The following is a 21,832-nucleotide window of genomic DNA, read 5'->3' as shown; positions in this document are numbered from 1 at the left end:
ATATAGCTTTAAGAAGATGTCTGCAAAATTGCCGTTATTTGCAAAACAATTCTGTTTTGACCAATACAGAAATCTTAATGGATAGATATTAAATGTGAATAACCATCTATATATACACACTTTGCATACATAAAAGATATCAAATGTCTATTTTTAAGTATACCTATTTGGTTGTGTGTGTGTATATTCAGAAATTTAAAAATATTTTTATGCTGGTAAGTGAATAGCAGATGGTTTCTGGAACCACTAATATTTTTGGACTTATCTTGAAAATTTAATAAAATCTTAGCGTAAAAGTGGTGTAAATTATCTCTGTTTACAGCTGTCTTTTTCACAATAATTGATTCTTATCAACTTCGTTATTCAATGCCACAACAAACAGGCAACATAATGCAATTCTGATTTTCCGTAAAATATTGTCGTGCGAGTTTTTAGTTTTCGATCTAAAATAATCGGGAACTTTAGAATTCCGAAGCATTCGAGTGGCACAAGGAAGGAAAAATTTAAAATACAGTAATATGTAAGATAACAGTTGCAAAAACAAAAGATAAATAATGTACTTAAAATGTAAAATTGAATTATTTTACGTGCGAAAAAGGTGCGCGCGCGTGCAAAAGATTGTAAATTTTTAAATAAAATTTAGTCGTTTTTATCCTTTGTTTTTGTAATTAATCAATTTTATTTAATAATTTACAATACTCCTTAACCAAATAGTTTTTTTAGTTTTTGTTTATTGACATATACAAAGTGTTATGGAACAAGGCACTGCTTTTTCCGACATCATCAAAACTGTTCCAAATCTAAAGAAAAAGTTACATACACAAATGAAAAAAAAATCAACAAGGTTTACAAAATGTCATTTTCTGATGCAGAGATGATTAAGCATGTACTAAAAAATACTGGAATGTATTCTTCTAGATTTGCAAATTTACACCCAACAAATACGTTTATCAGAGAATTAAATATACTAAATTTTCATCTATTTAAAACTTCACCTCGTCGCTGACAAAAATGATATAAACTTAACGCTTTATTTACAAGTTTAGATTGCCTCCGTCCGAAAACAATTTTTGTCCGTATTGTCGTTTAAACAACATGTACCCTCATTGGAAGGATTTATCAAAATCAAGAAATTTGTAAATCTGTAATGGTGCTTTATAAGGACTTACTTGTACAGTTTTAATTTGCTAACAAAAACAAATAACAAGATTAAAAATACTTTCTGTACTTTTCAGAAGTAATGCGAAGAAATATAGTGTCCCGAAATGTACATACAAATGCGTCATCATTGAAAACTTCTGCGCTTCTAGGTTTATTTATTTATTTATTTTTTAACTCTTCCTGCCCTGTGGGCACTAAGAGAGCCTTTTTCCTTTTTTAGAAAGTCCATTATGGGTTTGTATCTTCATTTTAAAAGACGTGCAAATTAGAATTAAATTTTGATCAAATGAAATATATCAAAATATTTCTGATACCGAATTTAAAAACCTAAACTACTCATTGTTCGTAATTTCTACAATTTCAATAATCATTTAACGTGATACCTACCTACATCAAATATCTACAAAATCCATATGAAGATATTACAGTAACAATTAAATGTGATATTTATAAGTAGACCCTTGTAAACTGACAAAATAAGCCAGTTTACTATTAAAATTACAAATTTAAAAGCGTGAACTCGCCGTTCGTATTTATTTCTTGTCCGTCATTCGTAACTGGTTAACCGTACATAGGTAATAACTATGTAGTGAATCAAACTGGAGCACGTGTTGATTCACGCAAGGAACATCAAGGTAGATATCACGCTAAAAGTTAAAATTTCATTTTAATTATTTAACATCATTTAAGTGTTTTTAACACATTTTAACAATAAAAACTAGAATAACTCTCTTTTTGTATATAAATATAGAATATATTTTATTTATGTACATATGTGCACTACCCCTTATTGTTTTTTTTTAGGCACAATGCGTAATGTAGTCTTTCATTGTTATGGATTCGTAAGACAAAAATCACACGAAACCAACACCGTTATCGCTTTTGAATGTGGAAGGCTTGGCAACTTTTGGCAGGAAGATAAATCTTTTTTGTTTGTTTGTTTGTTACAATACCAATTAATTTTCCTGTTCCTGAGACTGAGCTGCCTGAATCGTCTTCCTCGTTTTTTCTCCCTTTCTCCATAAAACTATTTCCTAAATTGGCATTCATTATTATAGTAATACTCAGAAAACTAAAAAAATACTTGCATAATACTATAACAGTTTACAAAAAAAACTTACTTGCTGTTTAAAATATCTTCTTTCTTCTTCGTCTACCAAAACCAAATTAAGATAATATCGAACAGAGAACTTCTTATTTATGTCTTTCATCGTGGGCGTCAGATCATATCCGGCCAGGAACAATCTTATTGGTATTGATTCTCCTGAAATGAATGTAGAAGTTTTAAAAAATACTAGTATTTGATCATTATATAATACTGGTTGTTCCTCCTCAACCTCTCTAGTTTTAACAGCATGTTAGGAGTCATGCACAATATAATACAATATCACTTGATCAAAATCAAGTAATATTGTATTATAATTCATGTGCCACATCAGGAGCATGTGGAAATGTACTGATTTAATATAGTAACTAACTTTATTGGATGCACTTTCTATTATCATTGTTTACATTTCTTTGCTCAAAATAATCCACAAAACTAGGGAGGTTTGAGGCGAACACCTTTATAATAGTAAAAACTATACCTCTAACCGGAGCTCCATCCATGATTTCGTATTTTGTAATTGTTTCGCTTTCGTTGAAAGTATTGGGCCCGGAACCGGTCGTCTCTCTCTTAATTATCGCAATTTCCATATGTTTGATTTTAATTCTGACGAGAAGAAAATATATTTTCCCAACAATAACATCTTTTAGATGATATCTATAAAATATTCAATTTTAAATAATTGTACTTGCTTTTCCAAAACTTTACATTTTAAAAGACTCACTTGGATTTGTTATATTCAAATTCAATATGCAAACAGTCTTCAATACCCACTTCCATTTTGATAGAGGAATTCATCTCTGGATATGAGGATAGGGTATGTACAACGAGATCCATCTCTCTAATAATATCGGACAGCCTTCGTAGGATGGTCACTCGGAGAAAGTATCTGAAGACATATTTTATGATATAATGCTGTATTACAAATATTTATTTACTTTATTTTAAGATATAGTTTGAAGACGTCACATCTAAAAAGTTATAATAGAATTTATTTGCTAACAGATGAAACATATCGACATGCGAAAACCTCGTAAAGACCGCTACGAGTTTATCTTTTAATCTGGTAACTTCTCAAATTTTGAGTTCACAGATCAGTTTTTTATTCCAATCCCTTGCAGATGAGTATTTTAATAAAATTAAATAAAAATAATTATAAAATGGAGAGAACAATTTCAAGTGAAAGGTAAAGGGAAAAACAAGAAATGTCACATTTTTTTAATACCGTATTTTACGGACTATAAGACGCACTTTTTTCTCCGAAAAATTGCTTCCAAAATTCAGGTGCGTCTTATAGTCCGTAAAATACAGTATATCAAGATATATTATCTGATAGGTAAATATGGACTTGAGTAATGGGTGAAAACTGGAATGGTCCAATAATCAAACGAATTTAACATTTCAGTGAGAAGGTTAGATAGGATTAGTATATAAACTGGGAGAAAATCCATTTCAACATGACAAATAGGTAGGTAGATCCTGATCCTGTTTCATTTTCGTGACATTAAGAGCAAAGTGTTTATGAAGTTTGTATTAATTATTAATTATATTGCTATAATTTATTTATTACTATGTCTTCTGATAGTGGCATGTGTCAAAAACAATACTGTGAAAAAAAGAACTGGAAAAATTGTAAAGTCATAAAAAAAAATAATAGTTGTACAGTCCTCATGAAGGAGGTACAACCATTAAAGTGTAAAAATTGAAATGTTTTAAAACTGTAAAAAGTGAAGATAGAAGTATTAGAGAAGAAGTTCTGTAAATAAACTCCTAGACAAAAAATTAGAATATTCACTTAACTGAAAGTTTAGTGTACATTTTCTCATGAACAACACAGAGTACGAAACTTTTTTTGACTATATAAACAATGTTTATGTATATTTATTATACCCATTAATCAGACAAATTCAAATGTATTTTGTTACAAATGCAAATGAAATGACAAAAAATTAGAATATTAGCTAAATGTGGGTTAAATATGGGAAATACAACAAAATAAACTTAATATTTTTGTGCGTCACCTCTTGCCACAATCATTGCTTGTAATCTGTCAGGCATGGTGTGGACTAATGCTTTGCATTCGTTTCTGGTGATGCAGTTCGAAATATGGCGAATGTATGTCACTAATTCCTCTTTAGAAGTTGATCACCGTTCATTAAATTGTCGTTTCGTGACTCCCCACAAAATTTCAATGGGTTTAAGTCTGGAGAATTGCTTGGGCAAGGCAGGATTGCAATCTGCCGTTCTTGTAACCAATGTATCGCTAACTTAGCAGTATGAGAGGATGCTCCATCTTGTTGAAATAGAAATGTTTTCTCACTTAAATTCTCTGTCGATGGCATCATAAATGTCTCTAAGATGTCGTAATATGTCTGTACATTGACATGTTCCTGAAGAATGCACAGTTGTCCTATGCCATTAGCATTCATGCATCCCCAGATCATGACAGATGATGCAACGTCGCGGATCTCTTCATACAGTCCTTTTTGAAGGTTTCTTTGGTTGTTCTCCATACACACAGGCCTTGGTCACCACAGGTGAGACAAAATAGGGATTTGTCACTGAAGAGAATGTTATTCCAGTTGTCTTGTTACACATGAGCCTCTCTCTGCACTATCTGATCCTTTCTTCTTGTTGCTTTTTCATTAGAGATGACTTTATCTTGGGAACACAGAAGTTGAAGTGCAAGTCTTACAACCTTCGGCATGTGATTCGACTACTAATGTTCACTCCAGTTGCTCTGTATTGTGCATGCAAACGTTTAATGCTCGTAAAGCGGTTTTGCATGACAATCCTTCTCAAGTTTCTCTCATCCCTCGCAGTTGTTGCTCGTTTACGTTCACATTTCTGGAGTTTATTAGTTAAAACTTGAACACGGTTTTGTTGTTTCAATACTCTAGAGACTGCTGTCTGCGAGCATTATACATAATTTGCAATTTTTTCTTGTGTTTTTCGTACTTTGTACAAGGCTATGATAATATCTTTAGTTCTGTCACTGATGTTGCACTTATGCCCCATGTTGTACTCATACTGCTCTGCTCAGCAATATGGAAATTTGCATTTGCATTTGCATTGTAAGCAAAAATTATATGATAATATTGCAATTGCAACAGATCATCAGCAAAATATATCTCTACCAAATGTTATTACAAATTATGTATAGTTTTAATATTCATGTTTTATTTACAGGCCAATTTTTTACACTTAACTGCAAATCATAGCCAAAAAAAAGGACCTAATGAAGTGCTGTCGTTCTTATTTTATTACAAATTTTATGGATATCAAAGTATCAAAGATATAAAGTATCTTTATATATTTTGTGATTCAGCAAGGTGAACATAGTAAGAACTATTCTATGTTTTACTTTATTCATTGTATAGTACTCAAAAATTTTTCTAATCAATGAATGTAAGTCTTCCTGAAAGAGGTTATTCTTATTTAGAATGTGATAAGAACATGGGACTTGCAAATTTAAAGATCTAGACGGAAGTACCCAAAGACTGGGTTGAATTTTTGCAGCCTTCTACATCCAGACCATCACAGTTTTAAGTTATTGAAGTAACACAAAAATCAATGGAAGATGTTTTTTGACAATAGGCATATAAAAAAATGTCAATTTCCTATTCATAAAACCAATGTAGAATCAGAGAACATCCAAGGCTAATCCAATACAAAAATAGCTTTGACAGTATCTGGGTACAAAATCCTATAACAGTATATCAAAAAACATATAGCCAATAGAAATGACTTACAGGAAGACAAATTTCAACTTCCCATACTTTCATATAAAGAGAAATTTTTTCCTTAAAGTGACTAATTACTGAAATTACCATTATTTTAAGACCTTTTGCCAGTCCCTGCAGCCAAATACAAAACTTTGATGATCCCGTTGTCAGAATGCTCAAATTTACTACACTGAACTGCCTCTTCAGTGACTTAAAAAATTATGTTTTGTGAAGCATTAATGTGAAATTCCTTGCTCTTTTACTATGTACTATTAAATATATATTAAGCTTTTAATAGGAACATTAATCTCCTATCTTGCAGTACAGACAAGGTCTTATTTTATGATGATTCTCCCTACTTCAGGATCTTTCTTTGCATATCACAGATAATTTTCTCTTCAGAAATTTATATTTGAATACATTCTGAGTTAGCTAATTCTAAGTTTTTATTATGAAAAGACTTAAAAAATGTCTAAGAAAACTAATGTTATCAACACCTTATCCAGAATAATAATTCAGCATATTTCACCTGAGGAAGAACTATTTAACAGTTCGAAAACATTAGTGATAAACTGTATTATTCACAGAATACACCGGTAACAGGTTCTGGATAAGGTGTTCATTTCCATCCCCAGTGTTGATGTGTTGTTGATGTTTAAACTAATGTTAAATTAGTGTTTTTGAATACTTTATTATAATCAAAGATGGAAAAAATTGTGTGTGTCTTGTAGTTGAAGATGAAGATGATAGTAATGATAATGAAAAATACCGCAGAAAAAGTAGTTTGTGGTCTCAATAGGAATGGCTCATGATTCACTTGGTAGTGATAAAATGCCATTCTGGATTAATATAATCAAAGTAAAGTATTATTTAGAGACAGGTGTCAGAATCAGACTAAAATTCTATCTACAGCCCCAATTACAACACATATATCAACTTCAAAAAACTGACTTAAAAAAGTGGCAATAGCAATACAGTGTACAGGAAAATAGATACACAAGTTGAATGTAGCAATTGCAATTGGAATTCTCTTGGCTGTTAAGATATAGTGTGTTTCTTTACATACGCAAAAGTTTTTCCAACGTAAATTCATTATATCCAATTTTTGGTTCTCACTATCAATTTTAGTATGACTTTTTATACAGAAATTTTAGATAAAAATATTCGGATACCTAGTGGTATCTTTATTATAAAAGGAATTGCAGTGTGACGTTTTAAAAAAGGGTAAGGTCAGAGTCACATATTGCAAATTTGCCAGAGTTGGACTTTTTGTTTACCGACTCCACCATACTGGTTGTAACTTACGTATCTAATGTTTTATCTTAGAAAAATAAAGAAGCAAATGGAATCAATCTAACAACAAAGTTACATATTTTTAGAACTAAAAATAAATTTTAGCATTCGATAAGTTAATTGCTTAAGATACAGTAGAACATTTTAATATGATGGTAAAAAGCATTAAGTATATAATTTTATACAAAAATAATATACTTCAGTTACCTACTTTAGTTTTACATTGGCTCCAGTATACGATTCAAATGGTTTCTCTACATTCACAAATTCAAATGTGTAGCTTGTATTCTGACTCAATTCTCCAGGTCTGCAGAGATCTTTAACCAAAGAAGTGAATTCGTGATGATTTCCTCGATCATAATAGAGTTCTAGCAATGAAAATGATATAAAGAATTTATTATACTTACTTAAAAACAATGTTAATATATTATCATATGACTGTTCAAAAAACAATTTATATAAAACTGAATCAAAAATAATGAATAAATCTGAATTTTACATTTACCTACCATATTTTTGTGTGTATAATCCAGATTAACTGTGTTTAAGTCATTTGAAAGAGAGTATGGGTTATGTAATAGGATGGATTATAGTTCAATTTTAAATTGTAACCACAAACTTGCAATTATGGGGCAATGGACGCTTCCATGTCTGCAGGTATACAATGCAGGGTTACATGAAGGTTTTAATTTGTTCTATCAATTTTCTGCAAGTTATGCTACCATGGGTTATATGCACGAAAATGTCATAATATATATTTATTAATCATATTTCATGACTACGAGACAGCTGTCACAATTGAAATTATCTACATTTTCCAAAACACTTACAAAACAAATATGGTTTCCATTTGTTACCATCGATATACATTTCATAAGTTACAAAATCATCAAAAGTTTATTTATTTTTACAAAAATTAAGCGAAAATATGATGAACTATATTTTACCTATCGCACCCAAAAGTAGTGTGTCAGATCATTTTATCACTGACTGCAGGACGTCAGCTTTATAAATGAATAGCAAGGCTGTGGCCAAAGTTTTCATCTCTAAAATGTGAACGTCGAATACCACTATCTCATAAGTGGTGCTAGCTGTTTGCTATGAAAACTTTGGCCACAACCTCACTAACTTAAAAAGTGTCTGGTTCAAATTTTTGAAGTTCTGTTTTATGCAAATAGATGCTAAATATTAATTAAGTATACACAATATATGAAAAACTGGATACTTACTTATTACATTAAAAAATTGTGAATTAATTTGTCCAGTAAACTAATTTTATTACATACTAATATTTTTGGTCATTTTTAAAAACCTTCGAGGCAATCTAGAACTCAACTAATAAAGAATACAAAATAGAATGTTTACATATTTAAAAATTAACAAATACACTATGTAGGAAATAGCTCGTGATATGCAATACTATGATCATTCCAAGATCTTTACCAATTTTATCAAAGGATGTGCCATGTTTAAATTGTCTAATGACATATTTTTGGAACCATGACAAACAAGAGAGACTTAAAACTGTAAATGACCTTTTAACAGTCCTGCTTCTTCCATTGTTTATGCAAATAATTGCAGTTTACTTTTTTCACGGGATAAAAATTAAGAAATCAGTACTGTGCCAATAATATATTTGCATAATTTCCAATGTTTTTTTTGTTTTGTAATTTTTTTAAAATTGTATTTATTTTAAAATAGAGATAGAATATGGTTAGTAGTAAACAATATAAGTTTTAAAAAGTTTTAAACAGTGCTTTTTTGTCTATTAAAAATGAAAAATTTGTGGCATGCCAATAATTTTTTGTTGACTGTACATTCTTGAAATTTTATGATAGACCATTCACCGTATTTACCTGTGTATAGGTCACATGTGTGTATAAGCTCGCCCTGTTTGTGAAACGACATATTTGGAAAAAAAATTCTAGAATTCAGTAGGAACAAGAGTAACGACATGGCTAAACAGAAATATGGCAACATTGCATATTTCAAACAGGGATGAAGTGATGGTTAATACTTATTTAAGGTGACCAAATGTCCTGCTTTTGGCAGGACAGTCTCGATTTTTAACAATTTGTCCCACATCTCGCGGCATTTTAAACAAGTCCCGCGTTTTGGACAGATTAAGTTTTTGTCAATTATGTGTCATAAACTTATGTTTAAGATTCGTAAAGATCATTTTGTATCACACGTGTCAGTACCAAGGCGTGTGTGAGCATCGGAAATATAGAATGCCGTGCCGACAAAATGCTGTGTTTGTGGCAAAGACCGATAGAAAATGGTTTAGGCTCCCATATGCTATGCGTATTCTCTGTTGTCTCGCAATTTTTCGATATACGGATGCCAAGATCGGGTGGTAGGTAACCGGTATGACATGTTGGTCCAGTTGTCTATTATCCTCATTGTGTGGAGGAGAAGGTGGACAACAGAGAATACGCATAGTGTACAGGAGATGCCCCTCTATCTTTCAACTGTTACGCAACGAGAAGGATGGGCCTTCTGTAGACAAACTACCAGGAGTGTATGCGGTACCTCTCACAGACCATAGATGTGGCAGGGAATTGATATACACTGGAGGCACGAAACAGGCAATAGGGGTTAGATGGAAGGAACACCAACAGGACATCAGGCACAACAGATCTACCACCTCGCTATCTGTATATGCTTCCAATCCCAAAATCACCGTGGATTTCGCAAACGCCAAACTCCTTATCACAACCCCATACGTGGACCACCTCAAGTGGCTAGAACAGATTGAAATCTGCAAAGCCTACAACTCGTCTTATCCCATCAATTCCAGGGATGAAATCACCTTATCCTTGGCGTGGCAAGCCTTGTTCCAGAAGGATGATTCGGAGTAAATGGCAAGGATCTTTATAATAATCGGGGACCTCATCGCACATTTTCTACGACTTCCGACCCGCTGATATGGATTTTATTCATACAGAGATACATAAACCATCTACGTAAGATACGATCATTATGTAATGACTTTAATTTTCGAAACTGGATCGCTCGTGGTTCCTGTTGGATTCAAAGTTCGCTAGTTCAAATTTCGTTCCAAAAACGGATGGTCTTCGTTATAACGGATCGTTACAAAGAACGTAGCTTGAGGATGGACCCAGGGAGGGATCCGAAAACGTTTGCGTACACAATTTGATCATACCCCATGCCAGTTAAAGGTTTTAATGAAGGATTATTTGTATAAACATGAATATTAAATGTTTACTAATTCAAATCAGACTTAACAAATTCTCTTTATTTATCAATAATACTTATATTGATTTTTCTAAAGAATTCTGTTATTGGTGCAAATCCAGGGACTTTTCATTACTTCATTTGTTACTGTGCTACATTAGAAAACTATCATAAAAAATAGGATTCGTTCGTGGTTTGTGTGGATTATTTCAAATAATTGAAATAATCCACACGAACCAGGACTTAAACTACAGAGCCAGGATAGGTAACCTCACAATAAGCAATATGTTACTGGTAAAATAAATAATTTTTTTATTCAAATCACAAATGAGCTAAAACGATACTGAATTACTTGAAAATTTATTGTTGATTCATTAATTTATTATCTAAATTTTCTATGTAAATTTAGATAATAATAAATAAATTATCATCCCTTATTATCTAAATTTACTATGTAAATTTAGATAATAAGGGATGATAATTTATTTATATGTTCATATTTGTTATCAAAAATTTGTATAATTTTATCTGTGTTTACAGTTTTGGCTAACAGAATAATGTATAAACTATATTTGTAAACTTAAAGCTATGTATAATACTAACCACCCCCTGTAACAAGGTTTTTCCTTACTTCAAATAAAGATTGATTGATTGATTGATTGATAAAAGTCTAGTCATATTGTTTCAATAATTTGTTCTTAATGACTGTATATATATTTCAAAATATATTTTTGATTTGATATAGGGTAGATGTACCAGTTCTGGCCAGAAAACAAATTTAACTTAAAAATATAATCACCACATATTCAAATCTGTCCAATGAAACAAACTTTTATTGTTAACTGTGTGAACAGTTAACAACAACAGTTTGTTTCATTTATGATTATATTTTTAAGTTAAATTTGTTTTCTGGCCAAAACTGGTACATCTACCCTATTTTGAAATACAGTAGAGCATCGTTTATCCGAAAGCCGATCAACCGAAATGTTGGTTAACCGAAAGCTTTCCAGTCAGACTGTCATGCTGAATCAAACATTTTTGATACTAGATTAACTTCTAAAGTATAATTTTTTTTGTTTTTATATTTTTCAATATATTTATTTTGTTTGTACAAAATAAAGAAATAATTTTTAACAATACAATAGCCATGATTATTATTATAAAAATTTTTGTTAGACTTAAAATCGATGAAAATTCAACGCAAAGCAACACGCAACGGAGAAAAATTTCAACATGGGATAGGTTCATATATTTTTTCGTACATAATCGGTTATCCGAAAAACAAGTTATCCGAACAACCCCAGTCCCCAACTGATTCGGATAAACAATGCTCTACTATATATACAAAATACATTAAATCAAATTTGAAATAAATATCTTCAATCTAAAAACTTTGAAAAATCATGCTACAGTTTTGCAGTAATTACCTGAAGAAATATTATTGTAGTAATTATTTTTGCTTCCAAATAAAATTAATTTTTAAATATAAACAACTTTACTAAACTCGATACATTGCAATAACACACCATCAACTGCTGTAAATTGTCGGGCTATAATTTGGCAATAATAATAATAAATTACAAAAAAATTTGGCCCTAGAGGAAGGTGTTAAGCACCATCCCCTATGAAATTTAATAATTATAATTTAATTAAATAATTTTAGACTAAAGTGAAAGAAAAGAATCAGCCTGGAGCGGGACTCAAACCCGCAACTGCACTATTGTGTCTTGTGTATTTGTAATTTATTATTATTATTATTATTGCCAAATTATAGCCCAATGATTTACAGCAGTTGATGGTGTGTTATTAATTTTTAATTTTGATATGTATACTTACTATGTTAATTTTTGATCTTAATTTTATTGCATATAAAAAATATTAAACTGTATCTGATCTGAATAAGCAAATAAAATTAAAATCCAATTTAATTTGTTTTACTTTTTTTTTATAAAATAAATATTAAAATAATTTTTGAACTTACCTATTTGACCAATAAATTCTATTTTAATGCCCTGATGCTCTAATTTCAGGCCAGGTTTTTTCAATGTTATATTTACCTGAAACATTCAAATATTAATTTTAATTGTATATTAAATTTTCAGATATAATTAAAGGATTGCCAATTCTATAAGTGAAAAAAAATCTAGGTTTGGTACAGTTTAAAATTAAAGATCAAAATATTTCTAGCAATAACATTGTGTAATTGTTTCTTGTCAATATAAAGATATCTTTTCTGGAAAAATTAACAAAAAGAAATTTTAAATGTACTGTTGCCAGGGGGCAGCTTTAAAATCTGCATTTTCCAGCACCTGTTCGAGCAGATATAAAGCAAAAACACCTCACTGGCTGGATGGATGAAGAGTAAGACGTCCGTGTGTCACCGATTCCTTTTAGTTTTTACTGGATGTTTGTGTTTTTTAAAGGACTTTTTACCTCTGGCGGCATGAAGCCTAAAAAGGAAGGCCTGTCGCCATGAATGTATATGTGTATAGTCTGGAACACAAAATAAATGGTGGTCCCTCTTGGGCAGACTTGTCTTCAATTTGGTTAATAGTAATCTCGCCATTGGACGGAAAAATTAACAAAAAGATATCTTTTCTATTAAAATTTGCATACTAATTTTAATTATAAATGGTATTAGAGGAAGATAAAGTTTGAAATTCTGAAAAAAATTTAATATACTTTTATTATTTTAATCTATTATATATTTCTTTGCCTACAAAGCTGAATCAATATTCATGGTGTTATTAATGCCAAACAATCTGCAGAATTATTGGGCTATTAATGATTAGTTATTAATTAATTTGACTAGAGATAGGTTGATATGCTGCTATCTCGTATTAATTTTAATAATTATAATAAATAGATATGGAAGTGAAGATAGGACGGTGGTCTGGGAGGTGTAATTGGCAACGCATCTGCACAATATGCAGAAGTTGCGGTTCAAGTCCTCCACCAGCCCAATTCTTTTCTTCCAGAAATTTCTAAATTATAAATTAATTTGTTATAACTACAAAAATTAATACAAGATAGGGATGTTGTATAGATTACTCCTGGTGGAATTTCGGGACTTTGAGTATACATCTGAACTGGGGGACCAAGACAAGTTCAACGGTACCCTACTTTTGAACCGGAGACGAAAAATAAGAAAGTTATCATATTTACAATTTCTTGCCTTTCACAAAGCTTTCTATGCCATTTTAGAGTTTTTCACTAGGTAGCGCTTTCTGATTCTTTATACATATTGTCCCTATTAAAAAAGTATTTCATAATCTCATCATGTTTATTGATAATCAAACTTTAACAACTTACATTGCAATCGGGAATCGCATCACTCTCTCCATTAAGCCTATCATGTGTTTAACAGGCAGTCCGGCAAGCCGGCCATATATTCTAAAGACACATTGGCAAAGACTAAAGAAAACTGCCCACATAAAAGGCCAAGAAAACAGATTGTACACTCTCCTTCAACAGAGGCAGATGTTGATCCATGGGCACACTGATCATCTGCATTTGGAGTAAGTTCTTTTCCATGCCCCCACACTCCTTGACCTCGGGGCCTAAGGCCCCTCAGCCGCCAACACGCTCATTATCGCTCGCGGTTGGCTAGTACTACATGCCGCTTTCACGGCTTGTCCAAAAAACCTTGCCTACCCCTCTGAGAGGTGACCGTCCCTAGTTAGGCTAATAGAAAACCTTTTATTTCAGCTCAATCGATATCCAAGGCTGCAAGTCCACATGTGGTTGGATTAAATACATTACCATGGAAAACTCTAAAATGGCATAGAATGCATTGTGAAAGGCAAGAAATTGTAAATATGATAACTTTCTTATTTTTCGTCTCCAGTCCAAAAGTAGGGTACCGTTGAACTCGTCTCGGTCCCCTCAGTTCAGATATATACTCAAAGTCCCGAAATTCCACCAAAACTGATCTATACAACAGCCCAAGATAGCAGCATATCTGCCTGCCTCTAATCAAATTAATTAATTAAATTGAGTTAGGAGGAGTTGCTATTATATATTCATGCTGTTAATTAATTAGTTTTGATCATAAATTAAACTATTTAATGAATACACTTACTTTTCCAGTTACAGATTCACCATCATAATATAAATAATGTTTCTCTTTCTTTCCATCTTCCGTCTTTATTTCTGCCATTTTCCGAGAATCTGTGCCATCCAGCACAATGTCTATATCAGCAGTTTGGCCAAATCCAAAAAAACTCTATAAAAAATATTAAAAATTATTTATGTCATAAAAATAACAATTTATATATGTATTATAATATAAAAAATTCTTATAAATATAAAAATAAATTCTAACATCTATAAGAAATCAGAAAATATCAGGTTTACTTAAATAAAATATGAACTAATTTCTTTAACGTTATCAAAAGCAGTTAAAGTATTTTATGTATAAAATTAGTTTTCTTAAAGTTTTGTAAATAAATAAATTTATCTTACTTTAATGCTATTATTAAATTTGCTCTGATAGAAAACATCTCAAAACAAGTTATCACATCATTTAATCTTTAATCTTCTCCACATTAAATGTAATCTCTTAAAGCAAATCAAATCAATAATTTAATAAACCACGTTGTAACATACTTGACTATAAATCTGAGATTTATGTAAGAAATACTCGCAGATAAATTTACATAGATTAATTCTACTTTTGCTGAAGGATTTTTAATTGTTATTTTTTAATATATTGCGTAGAATTTTACAAAAAAATATATGTTCTGTTCGTTATCAAATTGCTAAAACAAGAATATATAAGAATAAATTGAAGAGAATTCATATTTGAACTGATAATTTGAATTTAATTGAAAATCCTGGTCAATAAACACTTTTCATTTTAAAATTCCTTTATATTTTCCATTTCTCATATCTGGAAAAGTAAACAATCATATTTTACTTTTATCTGTTACGAAGCATGTTATCTTGGGAAAATAAAATGGAATTTTCTATTAATTAAAATTCACACAAAGAATGTAAAATGAAAAAAAAAAATTAACCAGTACAGTAGAGCATCGATTATCTGACTTAATTGGGGACTGGGGTTGGTCGGATAACCGAAAAGTATGAAAAAATACATTATTAGTATAGTGTATTAGGCCTGGTTTAAATACTAGCCTCCCTTTCATGGTCGAGCCAGTGCTGCCAGCTAAAACATGCAAAAATTTAACAAAAATAATATTAAAGTAGCCAAGACATAACCAAATATTGTAGCGCCACATCACTAGCGGACATTTGAATTTGCCGACTAGAACGCGGTCGGTTAACTGATAAGTCGGTTAATCGGGGGTTGGATAATCGATGCTCTACTGTATTGATAAAAACATTCATTAATAAAATTTATCGTTGTTTGAAACAATTATGTTATTGAACTAAATACTATCCCTTTCTGATAAACGCCATTTTAATTATCTGACCCAATTTTAACCAGCAATCTTTAAGATAATTATTATCTAATAAAAACACATCTAAATATAATTCATACTTTGCAAAATTTTAAACATCCTTAGTGAACAGTTTGATTTTTTTTTTTCATATTGTATGGATTTAAATATAAATGCGTGAATCTTAAACATTATAGAAACGAATTATTTATTTAAAAAAATTAAATAACCATTGTTAATGAAGATAAAAATCACATGCAAGATTTAATACTAGTAATAAAAAAAAAACGCATCAATAAATTAAATTTTTTTTCCTTTGCTTCCCTAAAAACCAATTATACCTCTGCAAATATGTAGGTCACTACGAAAGTTTTGAGATACAGCTTTATTTATTATAATTTCACAAAATGTTTTCTATTACATCATATATACTTATGCATGTGTTTTAACTACTTATTAAATATTTCTTCAAACTTTTCTAAAGATGCATCCAAGCAGACTTGACTTCACATTGAAATAAGATCAAACTAAAAAGTGTCTCCCTTTTACATGTATTTTTATAAGTAGAAAGAGACTAACATCACAAGAAAAAGGTAAGGTGAATGTTCGACGAGATACTGGTTTTATTTGAACAACAACTGCCCTCAAATAGTAACCACAAAAAAATTATGCAGTTTAAAATAGTAGGTTTGCAAAATTCCAAATTTTCAAACATTAGCTAAAGTTTGATGTGGAAGAGCATGGTGAAGATGCCATGTAATTGTAAACAAGGATGAAGCTCCTTTAGTGAATTGGTGTTTTGGCAAATAAACTTTAGTGTCATTTTGCAATCACAGAAAAACAGAACGGAATACAGACAGAATTCAAAGAACAAAAAATTCTTGTTCTTTCAGTACTATCTGTTATATAATTCCTTATTTTCTAAAGCAATCTACAATCGTCTTTCATCTGACCGAAACAGCTTCACTGTTGTTGGTGTTTCTTAATTTCCTACAAGCCATAATTTTAAAATGATTTCAACAGAACATTGTAATACCACCATGTCTCATCCTAAAATGATAAAATTGATCACTCTTGATCACTCATCTTTATATCTTTTTATTGCTTCATTTTCCTCTTTAGTCACTATTTATCTGATAGTCAGCATAAGATCCAGAATGTACAAGCTTTCCTTGCTTGCAAACGCTCATGCTATATTGTATGAATTGCTGGTGTACTATTTTATTGTACTGAATATGTAATTCTGCAGTCATTTTTGAACTGCAGTGATCTTTTCTTTAATAAATACTTCCACTGGACTTTAGCATCATGAATTATCATCTAAGTTAAACTCTCCTCTTTCAAATTATTTATACCTTCAAAAGATAATTGCTTGACTTGTACAAATATCACAAAACACATTTTTAATACTCTTCTACAGTTAAATCACATTTAAAACTATACAATGAATTAATTTCAACATTTTGTTACCTGTTTAAATGAATTACTAGAAAACAATTACAATCAAGATTAAGAATTGTTGTCTGTCAAACAATAGATAAGAGTACTACTGCCAACTTTAATCTAACAAATTTTTATACCAAATCATCACAAAACTTTCCTAGTAATCTTTCTATAAACTAAAATAAAACTGCTTTCTTGGGGTTTAAAAACATCAAGCAGATAAACTTTGAAAACATCTGAATATAGAAATATAATCATCAAATAACATAATTCTTCTTAAAGGATTTAAAGCCTATAACGTTGCTTTTTTAACAGACTTATCATATAGGAAAAATGTTGGAGACAAATAGAAATGAACTTAGACTTTATTGACATTAGCCAGCTGATGTCAATAAAGTGATATAAGCATTGCCTAAAATCACTAAAGCATTAGATCTTCTAGTTTAATATATCAACATTAAACTTTTTAAACTAGAATATCTGATGCTTTAGTGATTTTAAGTAAACAATGCTTATATTTAGATGTTTCCAAAGCTTCTCTGCTCGATGTTTTTAAAGATTTTAAACTCCACGAAAACTTTTACTTTAGTTTGATATGCTCTTCTTGACTCATAATCTTAACATTTTAAAACAGAAAAATGACTTAAATCCACAAAGAAATTAAATGTAGTAATTAAAATAACTCGTTATTATATCAAACATTATTTGCAATTGTATTGAATTTAAGATAAATAATAGTTTTACCATTTATTTTTTATATTAGAGCCATTTGTTAGCCATAACATGCCAATAAGTTGTACAAGCAGATGGCATAAAAGTATAGACACTTTTAGGTATCAATACTTTTAAGTTTGTAGTACTAGCTCAGTAAGAAAAATTTCGTATGCTCAGGTGAGAAGTCTGGTGACCGATACAATAAAAACAAATGAAACAAACCGGGCCACTCTATCAACAACAAATGCCGCAGACCAATTGGAACTGACATAAAAAGTAAGTGCATCTTTCAATGGATGAACACTACTGTCACGTAATTAACTGTCTGTCCTTACTACATTCTCTACAGGTATGGAAAAGTACTAGTGATAATATTTTGAAAAGGTAAAAACATGGTTATTAAAGGAGCATTATTTGGCAAGTAACACTAAATTCAAAACAAGAAATAGGAGAGAGAGAGAGAGATTAAAAATTTTGAAAAGACTGAGTTACAATGCAAATATGTACATTTATAAAGAAAACAGTATAATTAATTAATAGTATTAAACAATGCTGTTTAATTACTGTTGCATTTTTCCTAAAACATAACATTATTTTAGAATTAGTCACCGACAGTAAGTTTTTTTTTTTTTTTTTTTAGAAAAATGACACTGTTTATATTTCAAGGATACATTTTTTAATGTAAATTATATTTTGCATTAAAAATTTGGGGATACTATAGATTACCACCTATGGAATTTCGGGTCTTTGAGTATATATCTGAACTCAGGAGACCGAGACGAGTTCAACGATACTCTACTTTTGGACCTGAGACGAAAAATAATAAAGTTATCATACTTTTTTCCAGCGATCGCGCGATGATAGGGAGTCGCATCGCTCTCTCCGCTCTCGTATCGCGTGTTTAACCCTACTGGAGATGACCGTAGTCAGACGTCATGGTTTGCAGTCTTTACCGCAAGATGGCAGTACTAGCAACTATGGTGCCGTCTTCACGAGAGCATTAAAAAAGTATGGTAACTTAAAAAGTATGATAACTTTTTTATTTTTCGTCTCCGGTCCAAAAATAGGGTACCATTGAACTCGTCTCGGTCCCGAGTTCAAATATATAATCAAAGTCCTGAAATTCCATAGGTGGTAATCTATAGTACACCCAAAAATTTTTCTTTGAAAAAAAATATATTTATGTAAATTGCTCAATTAAAATTAAACATGATACATGATTCAACTATCAATGCATCCTCAACAAAAACTGTTTCAAAATTACATTATATAATATTCCGACATTTATATGGAAGAGGGAGATAAAAATAACAGTAACTAAAATGAACATATATTGGCCCGAGTATTTACATTAACGAAATTGCAAAACAAAAAATCGTCTGGGCTTAAGGGATGGAATTTAGGGATGGTTGGAGATAGGAATCCCCCAACATATTTTTTTCTAGGGTGTTGAAGAATATAATGTCAAATTTGGTGTGGATACATTGAATGGTATAGAATTCTTCACATAACATACTTACATACATATTTTGACTTTTATATGTATAAATTACATTTATAAAAAATAGATTTTTTAATCATAATCATAAAGAAAGATTTTACAAAACAATATTTAGGAAGAGATATAATTTTTGTTTCAATTACCAAAAAATAAAATTGAAAATTGGTGAAAATGAAACGGACTTATTGAGATGATAAAAAAAATGTCTCGAGACAATATAAATATAAAGTCCATTTACTGAGTACAGCAAATACATAAATTATTCCTATTTCTCTCTAAGATCCAATGCCACATCATCTAAAAATACTGCTAAAACAATGATTAAAATGATTATAATAACTTCTTTGTAAATAAAGAATTTTGAATAAAAATAATTTTTCTATATTTGTTCAACTGTTCAATTGTAATTATAATAATAAACAAGATATACATTATAGAAAAGATCTCAATCCTAACAATTTCAGCAAGATAGCATGCAACAAATAGAAAAACACATTGATCTACAATCATCCATACATAATTGTCATGTAAGTTCATTTTCAGATGTGAACAGATATAAGAGAATTTTATCCACCATAAGATGCATTGCTTACTGTTAAGAAAGAAAGAAAGAAAGAAAGAAAAAAAAAAAATAGAACTTATAAAAGTTTATTGAAAATTCTGTAAAGCTTCAATCAATGTTTGATTCTGAAAGTTTACAATACAGCAGAGTCCCACCAACTTGACTTAACGCAAACCGAAATAACAAGTTACAACAGGCTTTAGGGCATAGCAACAATGCTAGTCTAAATAGCGGAATATTCATAAAAATATTATTTGTGTAAATTCTATACTTACTATGTACTTATCAATAGTGACTATTTCTATTTGTAGTTAAATTTTAAAAAATATACTGGCTACTCAGTGGCCAGTTTTGAGTTAGTGACATTCACATCATAACATTTTGCAGTGGCACCTTGGAAAACTGATTATATTCTTTGTTATTGCGTGGAATTGACCCTATTATCAAGTGTCACCAGAGAAGAACAGTAACTTATTTGATTCTAGTGTTAAATTATTGAGATAAAAATTAAATTACATATTTTTTTTTGGAATAACTCAAGTTTTACAGAATGTCAAGTTATCGAGAGTCAAGTGTTTCCAGGACTCTACCATATATGGCAGGGACGGGCAACCTTTTTCTACATAAGGGCCACATCCGAACCGATGCGAGCCGCACACGAGAAAAGAGGGGAAAAAAATGCTGGTAAATCACAATTATTTATTCATGTATAATTATAAATTAGCATAGGTATACCTAATTTAGCTTCTGGAACCGACGTAAACATAACATATCGGAAATATTTGGTTAAATATTAGTCACTGCTAGTTTTAAATTAGTTTTGATGCGAGACCGTTAGCCGGTTTCTCGTTTTAATTTTTACTAAATTCACGGCAGGAAAAACTATTCACATACATAAGTTGTAGAAGATGACGTCCGAATTTTTGCCGCACACTTCCTTAAGCCGGGAAATCGATGTATCTATTCGTATTTTACGCGACGCGTCCACAAAAAATATTAATGCGGATCGCCAGTCCCCAGTATACAGAATCTAAAATAAATAGCAAATGCTTCCACAAATAAATGATTACATATCTTTCAAACATTGCAGGCAAAACACAAGTACTATCTTACTCATATTGTTTATAGTGGCATCTCGGCACTTGACATAAAAGTGCATATAGAATCAGAAAATTCTATAACAGAACTTGCATAACATTATTTACAAGTTCTATGCTAAAACTTGTAAATATTGTTAATTACATTATTTTCTTAGTTGAATGATACTTGTTTACAATTAAAACATAAATCATCAAGCACAAACTCATTTATTCTACACAATAACTTGATTAAAATGTAATTCAGTTCATGCTTCTTATATTAAAAAAAAAACAAGTGATAGCAAATGAACTCGGCCCACGTTCCTTGAATCTATCTCTATCGAATACTTTCTACAATTTACATAAAAAAAAATAATTAAAAAAATTAAAGTAAATAAGAGATTTTGCGATACATTCTTGAAGTTAAAACAGAATAATTTTTATAATTTCATATACATTTTACCATTTTTCGACGCTCTCACGTTACAGCTACTCAAGCTTGGTAAATAATCTATAGCAGTTTTTAAACTCACATGCGTACACGCTGGGAAATTTACAAGATTTATTTTTTCTAATAGTATGATTAGAAATATACATTTAAAATTCTTTTTTATTTAGGTAAAAGTAATAATACAACACAATTATTTTA

General features: G+C 30.5%; 1 protein-coding gene across 1 annotated transcript; it reads right to left on the bottom strand.

The window, feature by feature from the left end:
• Window positions 1-711: 711 nt before the first annotated feature.
• Window positions 712-21,754, bottom strand: LOC136981906 (vacuolar protein sorting-associated protein 26B-like). Its single transcript, XM_067278293.1, has 8 exons — window positions 21,647-21,754; window positions 14,564-14,707; window positions 12,464-12,539; window positions 7,496-7,652; window positions 2,991-3,155; window positions 2,748-2,923; window positions 2,283-2,425; window positions 712-2,195 (listed from the first exon to the last, which is right to left on the bottom strand). Exons 1-8 carry the CDS (start codon window positions 21,647-21,649, stop codon window positions 2,118-2,120), a joined length of 942 nt encoding a protein of 313 aa, XP_067134394.1. The 5' UTR covers window positions 21,650-21,754; the 3' UTR covers window positions 712-2,117.
• Window positions 21,755-21,832: the final 78 nt, after the last annotated feature.

Source organism: Centruroides vittatus, unplaced genomic scaffold (genome assembly GCF_030686945.1).
Source record: "Centruroides vittatus isolate TY-2023 unplaced genomic scaffold, ASM3068694v2 contig_799, whole genome shotgun sequence".
Lineage (NCBI taxonomy): Eukaryota > Metazoa > Arthropoda > Arachnida > Scorpiones > Buthidae > Centruroides > Centruroides vittatus.
This window is presented reverse-complemented; position numbering and strand designations above follow the sequence as displayed.